At 35.0% G+C, this 19145-nt stretch overlaps 3 protein-coding genes across 5 annotated transcripts; 2 read left to right on the top strand and 1 right to left on the bottom strand.

The window, feature by feature from the left end:
- Window positions 1-181: 181 nt before the first annotated feature.
- LOC105838970 lies at window positions 182-10756 on the bottom strand. Its single transcript, XM_012684934.3, has 11 exons — window positions 9840-10756; window positions 8358-8565; window positions 7207-7267; window positions 6459-6730; window positions 6179-6380; window positions 5724-5886; window positions 5569-5646; window positions 5100-5257; window positions 4838-4966; window positions 4622-4754; window positions 182-4046 (listed from the first exon to the last, which is right to left on the bottom strand). Exons 2-11 carry the CDS (start codon window positions 8465-8467, stop codon window positions 3610-3612), a joined length of 1743 nt encoding a protein of 580 aa, XP_012540388.1. The 5' UTR covers window positions 8468-8565; window positions 9840-10756; the 3' UTR covers window positions 182-3609.
- LOC105838962 (probable serine/threonine-protein kinase fhkB) lies at window positions 459-818 on the top strand. The gene has a single exon (XM_012684925.1). The coding sequence runs from the start codon at window positions 459-461 to the stop codon at window positions 816-818; it is 360 nt and encodes a 119-aa protein (XP_012540379.1).
- A 264-nt stretch (window positions 10757-11020) lies between the features above and the next one.
- Window positions 11021-17729, top strand: LOC105838968 (chromobox protein homolog 5). Of its 3 annotated transcripts, XM_028192461.2 has the most exons (6): window positions 11021-11450; window positions 12944-13008; window positions 13093-13179; window positions 14427-14624; window positions 16915-17119; window positions 17244-17729. In XM_028192461.2, exons 1-6 carry the CDS (start codon window positions 11386-11388, stop codon window positions 17362-17364), a joined length of 741 nt encoding a protein of 246 aa, XP_028048262.1. In that variant the 5' UTR covers window positions 11021-11385; the 3' UTR covers window positions 17365-17729. The 3 variants fall into 3 exon arrangements, with proteins under 3 accessions (XP_028048262.1, XP_012540386.1, XP_028048263.1); XM_012684932.3 differs by lacking the exon at window positions 14427-14624 and having other exon boundaries at window positions 11040-11450; XM_028192462.2 differs by lacking the exons at window positions 11021-11450; window positions 12944-13008; window positions 13093-13179; window positions 14427-14624 and adding exons at window positions 14761-15310; window positions 15650-16465.
- The last annotated feature ends 1416 nt before the right edge of the window (window positions 17730-19145 follow it).

The raw sequence follows: 19145 nt of genomic DNA, 5'->3' as shown, positions 1-19145 counted from the left end.
TTTTACACAGACAGTTGTAAATAATACTGAGAGAATACGCGATACCTTAGCAAATCTACAAAATCGTCAGAATCGATCAAAAGATTCGTTCGCCTTCCCCTTCCGTATATGACACTTAACGCTAATCAGACAAATAAATGAACGAATATCTTGATCAGGTGGCTTGACGGTGTGCTCTGCGTTTTCTTTCTTTTTTGGCCGGGATTGTAATAGGCGAGGATCTCAAAATATGATCGTAGTGACGTAGGAGAGAAGGGGGAATAAATTAGATCAATTTAGATGTCATGGACCACGAGAGAGTTACACAGACACTTCGCATTTTGGAAAAAAGAATTTTTTTCTCTCTCTCTCTCTCTCTCTCTCCTCTCGCTCTCTGTAAACGAAAACAAGTTCCCTTCTCTCTTACGGGATGAAATTGTCGTTGGTAAAAAAATATGACTGCGCGCGCATAATCGAGCATGTATCTCGCGAGACAACCACACGGCAACGGGCTCGGCGAATCGCGATCCGCGGTAGACGACGACGACGTTGTCAAGAACGAAAGGCGACTCGAAACGATCGGTAGCCAGCAGTCTCAACCACAGCCGCAATCGCAGCTGCAGCTACAACCGCAGCTGCAGCCGCAGTCGCAGCAGCCACAACCGCAGCCACAGTCGCGGTCGCAGCAGCAACTGCAGACGTCGTCGACGAACACGCGGGATCGAGAGACGGACCCGATGCGACAGCATCCGAGCGCGTGGAAATTGCGGGATGACCACGATGACAATGACGATGATGACGACGAGAACGAGGAGGAGCAACCGGGCGACAACGTGTGATCTATTTTTTTGTTCATTTCCCATTTACGTATGCGCTTCTTTTTTTTTTTTCCTTTCCCCGTCAGACGAGTGCGACTGTGCGATTGTGCGTGTTTCTTTTAGTTCTCCGCGGCGACGGAAAGACGCGCGCCACCGAGGGTGATCGTGGTCGGCTGGGACAGCTTTCGCACGAGGCTGCTGCTATTCCTAATCGCGTGTCTTCTCGTCTGGGCCTGCGTCTTCTTCCCTCTGCTCGGCGGCACCTGAATCCACTACGCGCGGGCCGCGGCTCCCTCCTTCTCGTCCTCTCCTCCCCCCCGCCGTCATCCCTCCAGTTGCAAAATGACACATCGAGTACATTTAACCGACGATTCGATGCGGCGAACATTCAACACGATCATACATGCATACTTTCACGCGTTTTACATTTGCATATATATTATATATATATGTATATATATAATATGTGTATATATATTACGTCCAATATATATAATAACTTTACATTTTTGGTATTCAATATTTACACGTTATATACGTTTTAATTATAAATATATTAATTAATTTGCGTAATGGCCTTCGCGGGAGAAGTGATTGAACAGCCCATCTCCGAACCATCTTAAATTCATTCACCTCCCACTTTTTCTCCTTTTAATAGAAATCGTACGCTCATTGCAAAATCTCCATGGCTTTATACGCGTCACCATATTATACACAATTTTAATGTATGTATATTTTTTAAATAATTATCGACGAACGTGGGTTTAAGACGGCTTGAAAATGGCTCTGCGGTTGCGAGAGACAGAGAAGACCCAAACGAATCCGTCTCCGTCACAACCGCTCATATTTCTGTATATTTCTCCGTAATATTACCATATTTATCGCTAATCCCTTTGAGATCGGTCGCGCGATTGGTTTATTCGATCGCCATCTCTCGGAAAGTCCGCCGCGCACGATTCCCATCTCGTTTACGCTACATATACTTTTATTTGAAACACTTTCGTTGTGTAACATGTCGTTATATGTATACCGTTCTTTTCCTTTTTCTTCTTACGTATTTATGATGATAAATATCTCTCGTTTCATAGTTGTTTGCTTCAGATGAAAGTAATATCAAGCAGCGTCTTATACGGTAGTTCATTCTGTACACAGAACGAGTTGACAGACGCAAATTCTTTAAACATCTCTCCCCTCGCATTCGGAGATAGAAAATAAAAATATGTAGAACTCAGCTTAGGTGGTTCTTATTTCTAATACTACATAAAATTCGTCAACTTTAATATTTACATAGAAATTGATTAATTGATTATAAATATAATTAAATAATAGAATTAACCATTCGCGCCCTCCAATTGATCATATACTCTACATACCTTTTCTTGAGTGTCTTTGAATCCAAAGTGCAGCGCTTAAAAAATGTTTCTGTCAACTCGTCCTGCCCTAGTTATTAACGATTTTTGTAACGTAACACGCGACAATACGACCATAACGTTTCTATAATCGATGTCTTACAAGTATAGCTTATCATGTACTACTAATTTGGCATGTAACAACCGTGACGGTGCGTATATATGTATATATATTAGCAACTGCGATCGTTAACGCGTCGCCGACGAAAGAGAACTCGCGTAAATACCAAAATCTATCGAATCCTCTTTTTTGACACACAACATCCTGCATGACGTGTCTAATAAGCTGCGTTTATGAGCTCTTCTTATGAAAAAATGTTTCATTGAATATTAACTTCTTTCACACGTTATGATTTTTATCATTTTTATCTCCATGTCTTAAATAATTTTTTTTTAATTAAAGATCCATTTCCATTTAAACGTAGAGAATAAGATCTTATTGTCTAATCGCGAACTTAAAGTTTAGCTTGCGCGTGATTCATCTTCGCATGCAATTCCTAAAGAATATCGCGCGTTTTTTATTAAAGAAGAAATTTACGAGAGTCAAGAGTGTATTCACAGGTCAAAGACACGTCGTGGAACACTGTGTATACGTATTACGCTGTTAGTCACGCGATGATTGATCGATGGGATAAGTTCTTGAGTGTCTATAAGTCGTATTTCTAAAGTAGAATATTGGAATAAATACACACAAGTGGCGGTGGATACGATTCGCGTGAAGATTTCGTCTCGATCAGTCGAAAATTATCGAGTACGTAGAAAACGCGAAGGGAAGTTCGTTAAAATATCGCGGGACGGGGGGCAAGAGTAAATGCGTCTGGAATGCCACGATACAGTGTCTGTTATGCGGGAATGACCGAAATTAAACCGGCACATTCAATGGAATAATAAATCAAGAGCTCGTGTTCTCGTGCAACCCATCCTTCCATCAGTGTAACTCGATCAATAAATGAACGATCGATCGATTACATGGAAAAACGATAAAATTTCGCGACTATCCCTTAAAACGACGAATAATGAATATTTGAATTACTATATGGCGAAAATAAATAAATTTGTGTTTATATACGTAATTTTACGCGAGAAAGATATTCCGTGTGTACGATACTCCTATGAGTATCAGTATTACAATTTAAAAAAAACAAAGAAAAAAAGATCATATATATTCGAACGAGATAAACTTGATATATTCCTAAGCGTCGACGTTAGGATAAAATTATCATCCAAGAGTTCATATGCCTATATGTATAATATTTAGGGTAACAACAAACGTACGTATTTCACGCGAGAGAGATAATACCGTTCCGACATTTTAAAAAAAAAAGCGTGAAAGAAAGAGAAAGAGAGAGAGAGAGAGAGAAAACTGATAATAAAATATTTAAAAAAAATAAAAAAAATTGTGTTTATATCCGTGGCTTGTACGTGAGAGTGACGTGGAATGTTTTCACGTCCATCTCCGTGCAATCCTGCGGCCCGATGACACCGTCACCGCTGGCGCGCGATGGCACGCGCGTCTCCTTGCTCGCGTGCTCCTCAAAGATCTCGTTCTGACTGCTGGCCAACATCTTTTCGGTTGCCATCAGCTGCGGTTGCTGTTGCTGATCGGCCGCCATTACGCGCACAATCTTCACGGTCTTAATTGTCTCCAAGGAACGCGATTTAGATGCCTCCGTCACTACTGCCGCTGCCGCTGCTGCAGTCGCCGAGCGGCCAGCTCCTTTAGTACCGTTCTCCTTATTGCGACGGGACGAGTTGCGATGCCAGCGTTGCTTCTCCCTGGAAGCTGTTCTTCGAAGACTCGGCCGCTTCACCGATTCCGCGCTGGCGCTCAAACCCGTGGCTGTATTTAAATTTCAATGGGACAAAATCAGACAAAGATTCAAAGACGTGAGATTGATAGGTTTGAAAATTTAAGAAACAAGAAAAGAAAAAGTGCAAACTAAAATAATGCGATAAGAAAATTATAGTATAAAGAAGCTGTAATTTTAAGAGATAAATATATAAATATAGAAATAATTGAAAATCATATAACAATATTATCAAAACTTGTATAACAAAAGTAATCTGATTAACATTTTAACTGCTTTTAGCAAGGCAGATAGTCTACTCGTATATTGTGTTACATTTACACAAATTTACACTAATTATATAGTCATAAGATATATAAATGTAAAAATAATAATCTTTTTCCAAGATTCAAGACTTCAAGAATGGAAAGGTAAATCGATGAGCTCTGCTGCCAACTTACAAGTATGAAATATTTAAGAAAACTATACCCGAGAGAGTACTAGGGCCACTGCACCTATCTCTAGATAGATTTAAAGATTAATACGCAAGAACAGAAATATCAGGCTCATATCGATCTTGTCCTTTCCGGCTGTTAAACAAAGAAATCTCTAAGATCCGCATGCTTACCGATATTGCCAGAAGAAGACCGATTGGAACCACGTAAAATGTGTATCGCCGTGGGATCGCTGTCCGTAGCAACTATGGGCGTGAGAAACCATTCAGATCTAGTTCGCATCCGTGCGGCCTGCCTCTCGTGAACCTACGATCGCAACGTTTACCAGTTTAATTACTGATAATTATTATCATTATCATCGTTACGAGACTACACAATACAAATCTTACCTGTGGGAGATAACTAAGACTCTTGGTGCTCTCGGCGTAACGATTCACCGCGCGAAGCTCCTCCAGCGTCATCCCCGCCATTCCGCGCTTAGAATGCTGACTGCCATTACTCGATGAACGACTGGGCATCTGTAAAAAAATATATATGATCTACTATGCTGCTGCAGATATTTCTCAAGTCTTACAACGATTACGATGCAATCGTATAATCGCAATTTCTTATCGCTTACGATACGCTTACGATAAACGGGTTTTTCTTTACCTGAAACAAACCGTTTTCTTCTAAGCTAACCGAGAGGCGCGTATAACTCTCTAGCAAGGTGTTCTCCGGGATCATGCCTAATGAAGACGCGAGATTCACAGTTTCCGGTACGTGAATCAATGCCGGAGTTGATTGCGACTCTTCTTGGTGAGACATACCTAGTGCATAAATAAGCAATTATTGCGATGTTATATAGAATAACTTAAAATCACTTTGTTTCGTAATATGGAAACATATCGTTAGAAATAAAAATATGTACATTTTTTTTCTACGCTATATTTATAAATTACTTCACTGCTAAAGAGATTTGTTCCTAAAGATAAAAAAATTCTTTTTATCAAATAAAAAATGCGGCGTGCAAAAAATTATAGCATAAGAAACATGATTTTTGTTTCTAATACCATAATCCAATATCAATTACAGCAATAAGAATCTTGATAAATTCAGTAAGATTATAAGATCCACTTACATTCTAAATTGAACTTTAATCCCCATTTTTCGCATTCGTATTGCAACCACGACTTTTCGGCCTCCAGCGACAGTTGTCCTAAAATTAATACATTCAGGTCGTAATTGTGCGATTAAATCGCAATTAAAATTGTACATGTAAATACAAATATTTACTCGATACTAGAGTATCTGGCGGATATCGGAAACTGAAGATCCAATCTTCCTCCACCTTCAATATCCGACCAGTTATGCGCGCATAATACTCGTAATTGTCCCTTCCGAATAGATTAGAAACGCCAAAATTGTCTATCATAAACTTGGTAATACGTGTGGCAATCTGGAAATAAATATTATCAACTATTAGTAAAAAATATTGTTGAAGTTGTAGACAGACTCTCGATTTCTTTACCAATAAAATTTTAGTAGTATTTTATTGGTAAATTTGTTTTATTTTCTTTCTGCAGCAGATTTACTTAAATAAAATTTTGTTTATAAAAAACGTATATAAAATATGAAAGTTTTAAAAATGCAAAATAACTTTTTAATTCTCAGATCAAAGTTTCCATTAATAATTCAACAAATGACTATAATTGGAAAGAAGAGAAATTATCTAATTTTGTGTCGAATACCTTAAATCTGAGAACATCCTCCATCTTGGCCGTCTTGCCGTCGCTGACGCAACTGTGAAAAAACGACGGTGCCACGGACACCCCTAGAGCTTCACTGGTCATCCCCGTGTGCGCCCGCTCGCAATTCACCGCTACTACTCTGAATGTTCCAAACAACAGCACCAGTAACCGTTGAGTGTATATTGGCATCGAGGTAATTAATCTACACCAAATAATTATCCTTTGTAAAGCCTGAAGAATGATAGAGGATCTCAAAGATCTGCAGAAAGCGAGAGGTCACCTGTGTATCTGGTCCCGTTGTTGTTCTACACTATCTAGTTGGATTATGGCAAACAGTTGTTGCTCCGCTTCCTTGCCGAATATACCACCGGGTATCTTACGCAAGAACTTCTTCAGAACGCTGGCTATCGTGTAAACGCTAAAATTGTCCATGTTAACCAGGTGTCCGGTCTGCAGGAAGTGCACTAGTTTTTTCATGTTACCTTGATGGCCAGGCGCCCGAAAGATATCTTTTCTGTGCGGAGCTTCCTTGTTCAATTTCAATATAAGAACCTGGAAGAAGAGAGTAATTTTGACTTATAAATACTCTAGGTGTTCTAACTCTCTGTTAACACACGTTATTGTTGGACATCTTCTGAGTTAATTTCTATAACTTTTACAACAAAAATTCTATATAATGAATCTTACTTTAGAAAGTATTTGTACAATAATTTATTTTTTTTAATTATATAAAAATATTAAAACTAATTGTAGTTAAAAAGATCAAAGAAATACTTATTTTCATTACAAATTATAACTTTAAAATAAAAATAACTTAAAAAAATTTTCATATCTTAAAGTTGACATTTCAAACTATATAAAGTATTGACTGTCTAAATTTACTAATTTGATAATAATAAAATTACAAATCAATTAATTACCACTGCTTCTAGTTTTTCAAAGAATAGAAATTTATGGAACAAAATTGTACAATTATGTACACAGAAAATTAAAATGTACGATAAAAAAACATCACATTCGTTATTTACCAGTAATGGGCCAGGAATATCATTCTTGCATACTTCGTTCAAGGGTGCACCAAACTTGACCCTAAAAAATGAAAACAATTTTGCAAATCACTTTTTCAAGAGGTAATCCGCAAATATTTGGTTTTCGGATTCGCTTTCAATGATTTCAACAATTCAGCAGAATAATTCAGCATGAACTCTGGACGCAATATACCAAAGCGAGTTTCTCTAAAACGGGAGAATACGCATGTTGAATTAGAGGCGTCTAAAATGGACAGCGGCGGTGCGTTTCACTGTTTGTTACACAAAATTGCGCTACTCTGGAATCAACTAAACAGCTCCAGCAGCAACCTTCAACGGGTCAACGACTATTAACGCGAGATCTGAGAGAGAATTGCCAACGCATATTAGTAACATACGATACACGTAATCTTTTCAACAAGGTCTGTGTGATTACTTACAAATTCTACCGCGCGCCTCTCCGGAGCATCGCAAACGCATATAACGCAAAATGCCGACGCAACATTTGCCTGACACTCATTTCGCTAAATATCAATTATCACATCTGTGAAAAAATTTTAAGAATCTTTATTACCTCAATTAATTTTATTAGTGACACACACCGTGCTTTGTCTATATACTATATTAATAATTTCTCATGAAAAATTGTTTGCTCAACATGTGCAAACAATATCAGTTTAAATTTATACACTAGTATAAATATATGTAATATGTATAAATATATGTAATATGTATAAATATATTTAATATGTATAATTAGGCGAATCAATGCTTATTTCTTCCTCCCCGCTAAAAAAATCAGTATTTTTAATACATGTGTAAATACAAGAAAAAAAGATTGTTGTTAATCTTAAAATAATCTACATGTATCAAAGAATAAAATATTAATCCTCCGCAGGCAATCTGGTTCCATTTCATCTAGCTTAATTTTTTTCTGTTCTTAGGGTTTCAGAAAATCTAGAAAAATTCAAAGTTACTTTTTAACATTTCTATTACATTGCTAAATATTGCTTATCTCAAATATTAAAATCCTTACTTAATAGAAAAATTAAAATTTAAGCAGTAAAATTGCACTTGTTCCAAAAAAGATTCAGATTGCCTATAAGAATTAATTAAACACACAATATTATTCTCAGACAATATATACTAACTTCTCCAGACGTCTTGGGTGCGGAGGCTCTGAGGAGGGATGTCCGCAACTGGTTACAACATTTCCTAACGTAGCAGCGCGTCGATGCATTCTCTCTGTCCAACTGCTCATTGTACAAAATCTAATGGCAACGACATGCGAGCACTAAGATCGCTCTTCGGGCTCTTCGATTAAACTTGAGTCCTCCGTACTGCCTCTTAATCCAGTCACTGAAAGCATATTGCAAAATTTTAATTTGTCTCACTCTCAGTTTTTAAGATCTAGTAAAAGTTTTTCAAAATTTATGTTACGTTTCAATGTTTCAGGGATTCATTTCCCAATCGTACACACTGATTAAAAAGATAACTATATAGAATCAACCTTCTTTTTCCCAATAATGTTATCATTGACTTCTGATTCTTAACTTGGGAATATTCGCCAAACGATTTATACTAAACAAAACAAGTTTATATGACTAATTCTAAGAAAATGAGGGCTGTGGCTGTAACAATCTTGATCCATATTCAATATTAAATAATAAGACAATCGTTCATTTACTACAACATAATTAGAAATAAACTAATACCTTTATTTTATATATATACATATACATACATGCATACATATATATATATATATATATATATCATTGCATATGTATATAGCACAATTTGAGTAGAGATAGGCAAATAAATGGTCCAAATGGATTTTTCAATCATTTTTACCTGTAAAAATGTGAGTTAATATATTTATTCCCCCACAATCAGCAGATTAAATTTTTAAATACCAAAAGCATGTTTAAAAATAATGTAACAAAATTTCAAAACATTCAAAACATTTTGGGAAGTTGAAAATTCTTTTTTTTTTTCAATTCTATCATTGTTACACAAATTTGAATGGCGCTTGGTATAACAGTAGAAAAAAGTTTTTCCTTGTTTACTCTTTTACGTCCTTGCAATGTAAAGGAGATGTAATCAAATACCCTTCGAAAACTAACGTACATCGGACCTCAAACGACTCGGCCACCGTCAATCAAGAGTTAACTAACGAATAAAGGGGGAACTCCGTCGAATTAATTAACCCTTTCAGCGCTAAACATTGCTAACAAGTAAATCTTCTCGCGTGCATACACTTTGTCTTTGACATTCCTCAACTTTTGTTCCGTTCACTCTCTCAAGGCTGGACGTGTTTCCGCGCCCGTAGCCCTGAAAGGGTTAAAGAAAAGAAATGTAATCGCATGATTTCGTGCCGTCCGTCGCGAAATTGCGACGAAAAGTCAGCGTGACGTCATTTAAAGAAAAAAATAAAGAGTCTGAAGAGCCGATCGAATATTCGCGTGCGTCTAGCAAAACGTCAACGATTGGATTTGATAAGCCAATGATCACCCGTAAGAAAAGAAATTCGGAACGAAAGAGGAACGTCGACAGGCAAAGCAGCCGTCGATTGTCGAAATCGTGTTCGTGACAACAATAGAAACGGGAATGGTGGAAGGAAGAAATCTCACCGAGGCACGGGCGACGACGGCTGTGTTCTCCTCCTCCTTCTCTTCGTCGTCGACTGGGCGCGAACGCGCGGCGAGGTTAACCTAACCGCGCGCGGCAGACGAATCGCGGACGGGCGACATCACGCGGAGAGCACTGCGCGCGTCGACGGAGAACTAGTGCGGGGAACGAGAAACGAACATACGGAGGTGCTGCTGCTGATGCTCGCGCTCCCGGCACTCCCGCACCACGCGCGCTGCACACCTACGGCACACACACGCACATACACACAACACACACGCACCAGGCCGCGCATCTACGTTTCCATGGAAATGTTGCGGCCGCGGTGGTGCCAAAGCCGGAGCTCCGACGGCATCGTCTTACAACGCCACGCCTACGTCACGGGGGCACGGCCACCACGCGATATCACCACCAGGATCACACCACGGGACTTTGACACGCGAGTGTTCTCGTCGAGCACGCACCCCCTCCCCCCCCTACGTTAGGGCACGGCGTCAAGAGCGTGCAAACGGCGGCCACCACCAGCAGCAGCGGAGGATGGCTATGGCATGGGATGGCAAAATGATGGCATCAGCATCACCCATCTATCACGTAACTGCCCGCGCACCACCGCCCGTGGCGCCCGTAGCAGCTAGCAGCGGCATCGGCGATCATCGCGAAAAATCAATATGGTTCCCGCCGTCAGACACTGGCCGATGGACCAGATGGACCTGGTGTAGACCATGGTGGGAATACAACCACCGTCAAGTTAGCAGACGAATTGAACGTTTTTAATTCTTTTTTATATAATTTGGGAATCATTTGGAGAAGTTTAGGAAAAGCATTTAAACATTTGAGTAATAATAGCTTTTTTGTTATTAACAAATTTTATTGAACGTCAAATTAACAGACATTAATTGTATTTTGTTTTATAAATGGAAACGATTAAAAATCATTTGGGAAAAACATTTTCATCATTATTTTTATTTAGGAAATTATTATTTTCTAATTTAATAGATTTATAAATATTGCGAAAACGAACAAACCTACAGGTGCCTTTTTACGCTGACGATTGACGCTCTTCAGCGTCAAAAGATATCACGTGACTAAAAATGACGAATGGGTATCTTTATTTTTAGTCACGTGATGTCTTCGCTGAAAATGAACGTCAAGCGTCAGCATGAAAAGGCACCTTTATTGTTCGCTGAGCGTTTGAATGTGATTGGTTTTTATCTTTGGTTCCAGTGAACATATGTTCACGCAGCCTCTTTGTAAAAGGATTAGCGGTTGAACATTATTGACCGGTTTAGTACCGACATGTGAAAATTAGCGGCGGTAGTTCCTGTAATAGCGACGTAAGTTGATGTCAGTTGATGTGACTGTTTTGTTCTCATGAAATACCATATGCCATAGTCGCTACGCTTATCATATACAAAAAAAAAGTGGCTGCAGTATGAAACGGTTGTGGACAGTAACGATTTGTGACACATAAAAGAACATTAATATACTTAGTTTTACATTTATAATGTTAAATTTTGTGTTACGTGTTATAACATGTATATGTAAGCAATGGGAAATAAACAGCGTCTACACGGTCGACGTAGACTTTCTCGGAAAAAATCATTCGTTTTAAGGTAAGTCTTTTTTTTCATAGTAAATTTGATTGAACGTATTAATGCTCATTAATATGCACTATCATGGTTAAATCGATGTGTCTGATATTGAATGATATATCAAATTAAAGAAAAAGCGTTTAGCATTTATATGATAGATAAGTACACGTCGTACCAAGTACAAAAAAAATCTTTAAAACATAGATAATAAACATAAGTCGAAAATTCAATTGTTTTTGAAATAGTCACAAAAACTAGAGTTAAAATAGAGTAAAAAAAATAGAATAAATTAAGTGGCTCTTATTTGACTTAGGTATCTTGTTTAATGATATTATAGCATAAAAATGTCCATACTCAATGTCCAGGTAATTAATTTCGTGACTGTATAAACAATTTTTTATATTGGTATAGATATGACTTGGCTTTTATGTGACGTAAACTTCAATGTACAAGAATCACATTCTGAATGTCTTCATTTAGTTTATAATGCCTTGTACTTCTGATAACCAATGCAAAAAATCACATTTTAATGACACTAGAAGAAAATCTTGGACTCAACGTAAGAAGACTAACTATAAGAATCAATGTACCTCAGGGCCCACTTAATTTATTTTATATCTTTTAAAAACTGTAATATGTAGAAGCCAATAAATCAATTATGTATAATATATATATATATATATATATATATACATACATAAATACTAACACCAGAAGTATCAACATACATGCCTTTAAAAATATTTAATTATAATGTTTTTTTGTTATAATAAAATGCATAAGCTCTAATATATTTTCTTAAAAGATAATTCTAAAAGAAAATAATTTTTGAGTAATAAGAATACAATCCTTTTTTTAGTTATATATACATCAAATTTAAAATTACATAATGCTATTTTAAATTATGCCAGCAATATTAATTGTAGTTTAGCTATTTTCAATAAAATGCCAGAACAGTTAAAGATGTATCATAGCATTTTCCTAATCAAATCTACAATCGATAAATTTTATGATAATGAAAGAAATTATTATTAAATAATAGGATAATGTTTGAATGTCATTTTCTACTATGTTTAATTTTCAGTTTACTATTTATTTCTAAATAAAACACCTAATTTTGAAGGAATATATGTAATTCTAAGGTAAAGCATAGAAGAGCTATGTTGATTTCAATATCAACTAGTAAAATGCAAAATATTTATATTTGAATTATTTATTTTTGCAGAATTAGAAACATACTATCTGTGTCTATATTATTTTCTGTATAATATTAATAAAGATCAATATTATTTCTTTGAAAGAAGAATTATACTGTTATAAAACAAAATTATATTATTTTAATATTTTAATATTACCTTTTTTTAATAAAATATAATAGATGACTACTTAAATATTTAAAGAATTTACCTCTTTTTGGGGATTATTTAAATTTGTATAAGAAATTTAATAAACTATATTTTCAAGTGCAACCAAGATATTGATCTATATATATATTCTTATTTCCTTGTTTTTAGGCGGAAGTTATTGAAGTTAATGAATGAATCAAATAAAACAGACACAACAAATGGTACTGATAATGGTACTGTGATAACTGCTTGACGACACAATGTCTAATGTGAAGAATTTGTTTTTCTAAACAACTAAGCGACATTTTTGTTTCTAGGAAGCCAATTCTGGAGGTCAAATTATCATACATTAAACGTTGTCAATGGTAGCGTGAATTCTGCATTAGATTCTTCTATTCCAATAGGTTCGAATTTTATAATATTTAACTATCAATTCTTGATTTCTAATGTTTGTTTCGCACATAAATTTCCATAATTCTAATTGTAATTACTAGAGATTGACATAGGATTAGAATTTGATCAATCGAAGCAAAGGATTGGTCAAATTCGATCAAATATAATTTTCCTTTTTTCTGGATGTACTCAAGATGTAAAAATGTAAGGTGAAACATGTTTGTGGATGTGTAATTTGTTTAAAATAATGACCGTTCTAGGATTAATCAGAAATTTATTCCAAATTTATTCCAATGGGTAAAAACCCATACATATTAATTATATCTGTAATATGGTTGCTCTAGGATTAATTAGAAATTCACCGCAAATTTTAAAACTAATGTTTAGGTTTTTATGCGCAATGTTACACCTTATATCATAGTTTACTTACCCCATGTATTACTTTATTTTTTTTTATTTCATATTTTATATATTTCACATTTGTTTACTGTTAAATTCATATTTATTATTGAAATAAATGATGTATTATAGTTAATTTTAATCTATCTTTACGTTACTGCCAAAATTTTTGCATTTATTTTTCCTATGCTACTATACTTTCCATTTTGTAAGATCTGTTTCTTTTAATTGGTCTTCGCTGGTCTTCTTGCATACGATTTATTTTTTCTCCTTTTTTTTCTCAATGAAGAGAAGAAGAAAAGAAGGAAAAATTAACTGTACAAAGAAGTTTAGTTGAAAGGAACAAACTTATGATCACGCATGCGCGAAGAAATCGGGAACAGTGGTAAATATTGAGGGATCATAACCTCGACGTTTGTTTATTATCTTACAAAATGCCAATCGCGCGCGTTTATTTTAACACATTCTCTGTCGTGCTCGTCGTGAATACTGGATAAAGAAACATGACAAGATTACGTACGTATGTTCGTTTGCGTAGATCGTACATATCGAACTGACGGTCCGAAAGTTGAATTGAAAATCCGGCAAGGCTTGCAAGTGAGCGTCAAGCAAGCGTCAATTTTTATTTCTATCTCTGCAGTCTGGAACCTGTCTTCGAATATTTCATTACGATCGCCTGCACACAAGATCCACTGCACCAGTCTATGAACAAATGTAAACGATACAATTACATTTTCAAGTAAAAAAAGAATGATATTTTAACCAAATCTGGGTTTAGGTTAAATTTAAAAAATACCATTTAGTTTGCTATCTTAAAGTCTTGTAATTTTAATATTTCTCTTAAATCTGTTCCTTTTAGCTGAGCTTCTTGCATGGTTCTCCTTTTCTTCTTTTCTTTTCCTTGTCGGGCTGCATTTGGAAAAATCAAATGATACTGGTGCTACGAGGTATCATTTTATCCTTTGCTATTCATCGAATGTTAAACATGGGATACTTTCCACAACATGGACAGGAATTTCTGGCTATTTAAAGTTAGCTGTGTTCCAGGATTTTTATAGTGCGTATAATGTATGAAGTCTGATTTAAAAAAAATAATGAGAATTTTTTAATTTTATGCATTATTTGTTTTCAATTGGGTTCATTTTTTTTCTCGTAATGGCAACACTGTTTATAATGTATATCTCAATTTTCAGTCTTATTGGGTCCATAGTTTATTTCTGACAGGCAAAGAAGTAAGATTTCAAACAAAGAAGTAATATTGTCGTGTGGTCGGCGATTTTTGACTTGAAAATGACAGAACAGAGAGTATACATCAAATTTTGCGCTAAAAATGTAATAAAGTGCAGTGAAGTGGTTAAAATATTGAAGGTTTTTGGCAAAGATGCTATATTGCAACCAAGGGTTTACAAATAGTGCAAACGTTTCCAAAAGGGCTATAAGAAAGTTGAAAATGCCAAGAGAGTTGGGCATCCAAGCACAGCAATAACTGATGAAAATGTGGAAAGAATTAAAAACATTGCGCTTAATAATCGCATAATCACTATAAAGGAGGTTACTGAGAAAGTTTGTATCTCATACGGATCGTGTGCAGCAATTTTTAGTAAGGGGCATGAAATGAGTGGCAGCCAAATTTATTCCAAAATTATTGAATTTTCAACAAAATCGACATTGCAAAAATATCGCGGAGGAAATGTTGGTTGACGTTGCTGACGTCCCAGAAATTATTGAAACGCGACACAACAGGTAATGAAATGTGGTTTTATGGCTATGACATTGAAACAAAGGTTTACAATCATTAATGTAAAATTGCTGAGTCAGCTTATGATACCAAAAAGTGCGTTTCAGAAATGGTTTGTAGATTGGAATAAACGTTGGAATAAATGAATTATCTCATGGAAATAACTTTGAAGGGTGCAATATAAGTATTGATGAATAAATAAACACTTATTGATAAAAAGTAAAATCTCATTTTTTGATCAGATTTCTTATTCTATATAAAAATCGGAACGCAGTTAACTTCAAGCATTCCGCGTGTGTACACTGTGTTATACAACGCTAATTTATTGACTGTGCTTATTTTAGATATTTCAGATAATACGTCGCCAATAAACTGGTTTTGTGTAACACGGAGTATATAGCCAGAAAACACCCAAAGGCTAAAATGATATCCGAGGGCACTCGGATGCCCCTGAATGCAATCCTGAAGAAAGAAAGGGAAGAGATGAAAAAAGTTTAGCTGAAGAAACAAACTGTTTAGGCCCAGTTCTACAACTTAACCAAGTTTAACCAGAACTTAATTCATATTATCCAATAGGGGAATGTTTAAAACATATTAATCTGATCATCGAGTACCGAGTAAATTATTATTATGTGATAAACTTAATTCTTGCCGCTCGCTACTAGAGAGCGCTGATTCCAATACTGATGAGTATTGACGATAAAGTCGCATGTCTTTTATACATAGCTGAAAGTGATTTAGTTTTTATACATTAAGTTTCTCAAAGCCAAAGAGATTTTTCAAATCATTGAAAATGAACCGTGATAAGCTGTTTTTCCGAAGTCAGCTTCTTGACTACTTTAACCTCAAGAAAACTGCAACTGAAACACATCGCTTATTATTCAAAGTGTATGGTAATAAAGCTCCATCAGAAAGAACGTGTAGAGCTTGGTTTGAGCGCTTTCGAAACGGCAATTTTAATGTGAGAGACAAACAACGTCCCGGACAACCAAAAAGATTTGAAAATGTCCAGCTGCAAGAATTGCTCGATGAGAATTCATCTCGATCGCTTGTAAAGTTATCGAAAGTGTTAAATGTTACTCCAATGGCTGTCTCAAGACGCTTGCATGCCATGGGAAAAATTTATAAGGAAGGAAAATGGCTACCACGGCAAAAAAATGGCAAGAATTAAATTTACCACCTAATATATATAATTCTCAAATATTAATTATAGAACTATCAATAACATACAATATGTAATTAATAATAGTGATTTTTAATTGGGGTGTAAACATTATCCTAATAGTGTAACTCGATAAGAAGTGTCAGTATTGTTACATTGGGTGCTGTGACATAAGTAGAGAGACTCGGACAGTTAAAATGGCATTGCTTATGTGGAACACACAGACTGCATTCCCTTTGAAACTCACAGCACTGTGAGCATTATTTCGTCCTTGTTGTTTACCAAATATTTAAACGAGGACAAAAATGTTTACAATCGCTGTGAGAGCCAAAGGAAACGTAGTCAGAGTAACAACATTATAAGAGTAATAATAACATCATCATGATTTTGTTACTTATTTTTGGGTTAACTTACTTATCTTTGCATTAATTATTTCTATGTTATTAGTCAAAACCGAGATAGATTCATGTGAAGATATCGAGACTAACGAACATTTGTACGCTGACTGCGCTGATCATCTCAACGAAATGAACAGTAGGAAACAGACAATACAGGCTGATGACAGACCATTGGGATTCAGAAGAGGGTTGGAAGCAGACAAGATCCTCGGCTCGGCGGATGATAACGGAGAGTTGATGTATTTGATACAATGGTAAGTACACAGACGTAGAATCAGTAACTCGTAATGTACATTAATCGGAAGTACAGAAAAAAAGTTGATACAATTTTGAAAATAATTCTCCCGATGAAAAATAAAAGTGATCTTGTTTGCGCAGGAAAGGAACAGACGCGGTTGACATGGTGTCCGCCAAGGAAGCCAATGCCAAGTGTCCTCAGATCGTTATTCAATTTTATGAGGATAGGATAACTTGGAGTAAAGCAAAAATAAAAGTCTGAACCGCTTGACTTTTATTGTGTGATTTAAATGTAATATGTAACTTTAAATATTATGACTTTGCCAGTAATATTTATATTCCATTTGAAATACGTAATAATTAAATCTTTTTTTAAAATATTGTTTATTTAATTTTATTCAACTTTGATATTGATACCATACTTTGGCAGTGTATCCTTTTTAATTGGATATTTATATGTATTTGCAATATTTCCTATTTCTTTCTTCATTCGCAATCTATAGTATGGAAAAATTAATTTCACTAAGTACTATCCCATTTATCTGTGCAATTATTAAAATGTTTTAAAGAAAAATATTTCTTAATTTGTCAGAAAAATATATAATACACGAAATAATTTAAAATATGAAGTCAAATCTTATCAGCTTTGCATATTCAAACACAGAAAAAGATTTACAGTCTTAGTCCAAGTATTAGGTATCTACATTTTTTCATTTATCTGGAATTCCTTTATTTATATTATTATCTATTGGTTATTGGCATTATATCTGAATTTAAAGGATTCTCGAAACAGAAAAATAATTCACTAGTTTAATTTCTGTTTAAATTCATCGAGTTAAAATTTTAAAAAATGTTGAGTGCCTAATACTTTTGGCCAGAACTGTATATACATATATGTATAAAATATAAAAAGACGGATTTGTAGGATTTATGAATCCACAGCCTTGTTTCATCATTTTATTGCATTAGACAAAGAGCAAATACAATATAGTCTATATATCTTGCAATATACAAGGTCTTATATTGTTATCAACATATTTGTACTAATTAATCAGTGTATATATATATATGTATATATTGTATATATATGTGTGTATGTGTGTTACACACACATACACACATATACACATAATTTTTAACGAATCTACCGTGTCGGTTTATGTACAAAGATCTAGTGGCACTTAATCGTATGCAATGGATGTTGATCGGAGATCAATTAAAATCATGGAGTGTCTATAATTCTCCGAGTAACAAATCGTACTTAGAAACTTTTTTAGAAAATCGAGCATTTAAGCATTTCTTCTTTCTCGGAATATTGTCAGAAAAAAATGTTTATTCTTTTGCTGCTTTCCATTTATTTGAAAGTGAGACTGAGTCACTCAGTAATGCGAGTATTTTATACTCAGACAGTGACATCATTACTCAGTGATTTAAAGAAATATGCAAGTGATCACACTTATTTTAATAATAAAATTATCTCAATGTATAACCTTACTTCTAAGGTGAGTATGCTCAGTAAAGCACACGTAAATTGCTCAGATTGTAGGAAAAAACTCAATTGAATCTCACTTGTGAGAATGCAAAAGGAACGTGCATTTAACTGACTTATGACGTCACAAGTGAGAATTATCTGAGTTTTGATGTAAATGGAAAGCAGCATATATTACAACATATATATTTTTTTTAAAATAAGTTCTAATAAATAAAACGATATAAAAACAAACATGTTTCGATTTTCTAATGAATTAATTATGATTATCATTGAAAAAAAGGGAAAGTTAAGGTCGTTTTTTGATTTTTCTTCTCTCTTCTTTCCATTAAACATTTCTTTTCACTTTTTTTAATAGCCTTAATGAAAAAAGTTATATATCTAAGATAATTATATATCTCAATTTTTAATTGTAAAAGCTTTTAGACAGACTGTGATATTAAAAAAAATTGATTAGAAACTTTTTTTATCAGTAGCTCATATTGATCTTAAGCCTTCGGCACACGATACGATTTTTCATTTTGGATCGCATACGAGGCATCTTAATACGTGTC

This window comes from Monomorium pharaonis, chromosome 5 (assembly GCF_013373865.1).
Source record: "Monomorium pharaonis isolate MP-MQ-018 chromosome 5, ASM1337386v2, whole genome shotgun sequence".
In the NCBI taxonomy this organism is placed as follows: domain Eukaryota; kingdom Metazoa; phylum Arthropoda; class Insecta; order Hymenoptera; family Formicidae; genus Monomorium; species Monomorium pharaonis.
The sequence above is the reverse complement of the archived record's forward strand: the minus strand, read 5'-3'. Positions and strand labels throughout refer to the sequence as shown.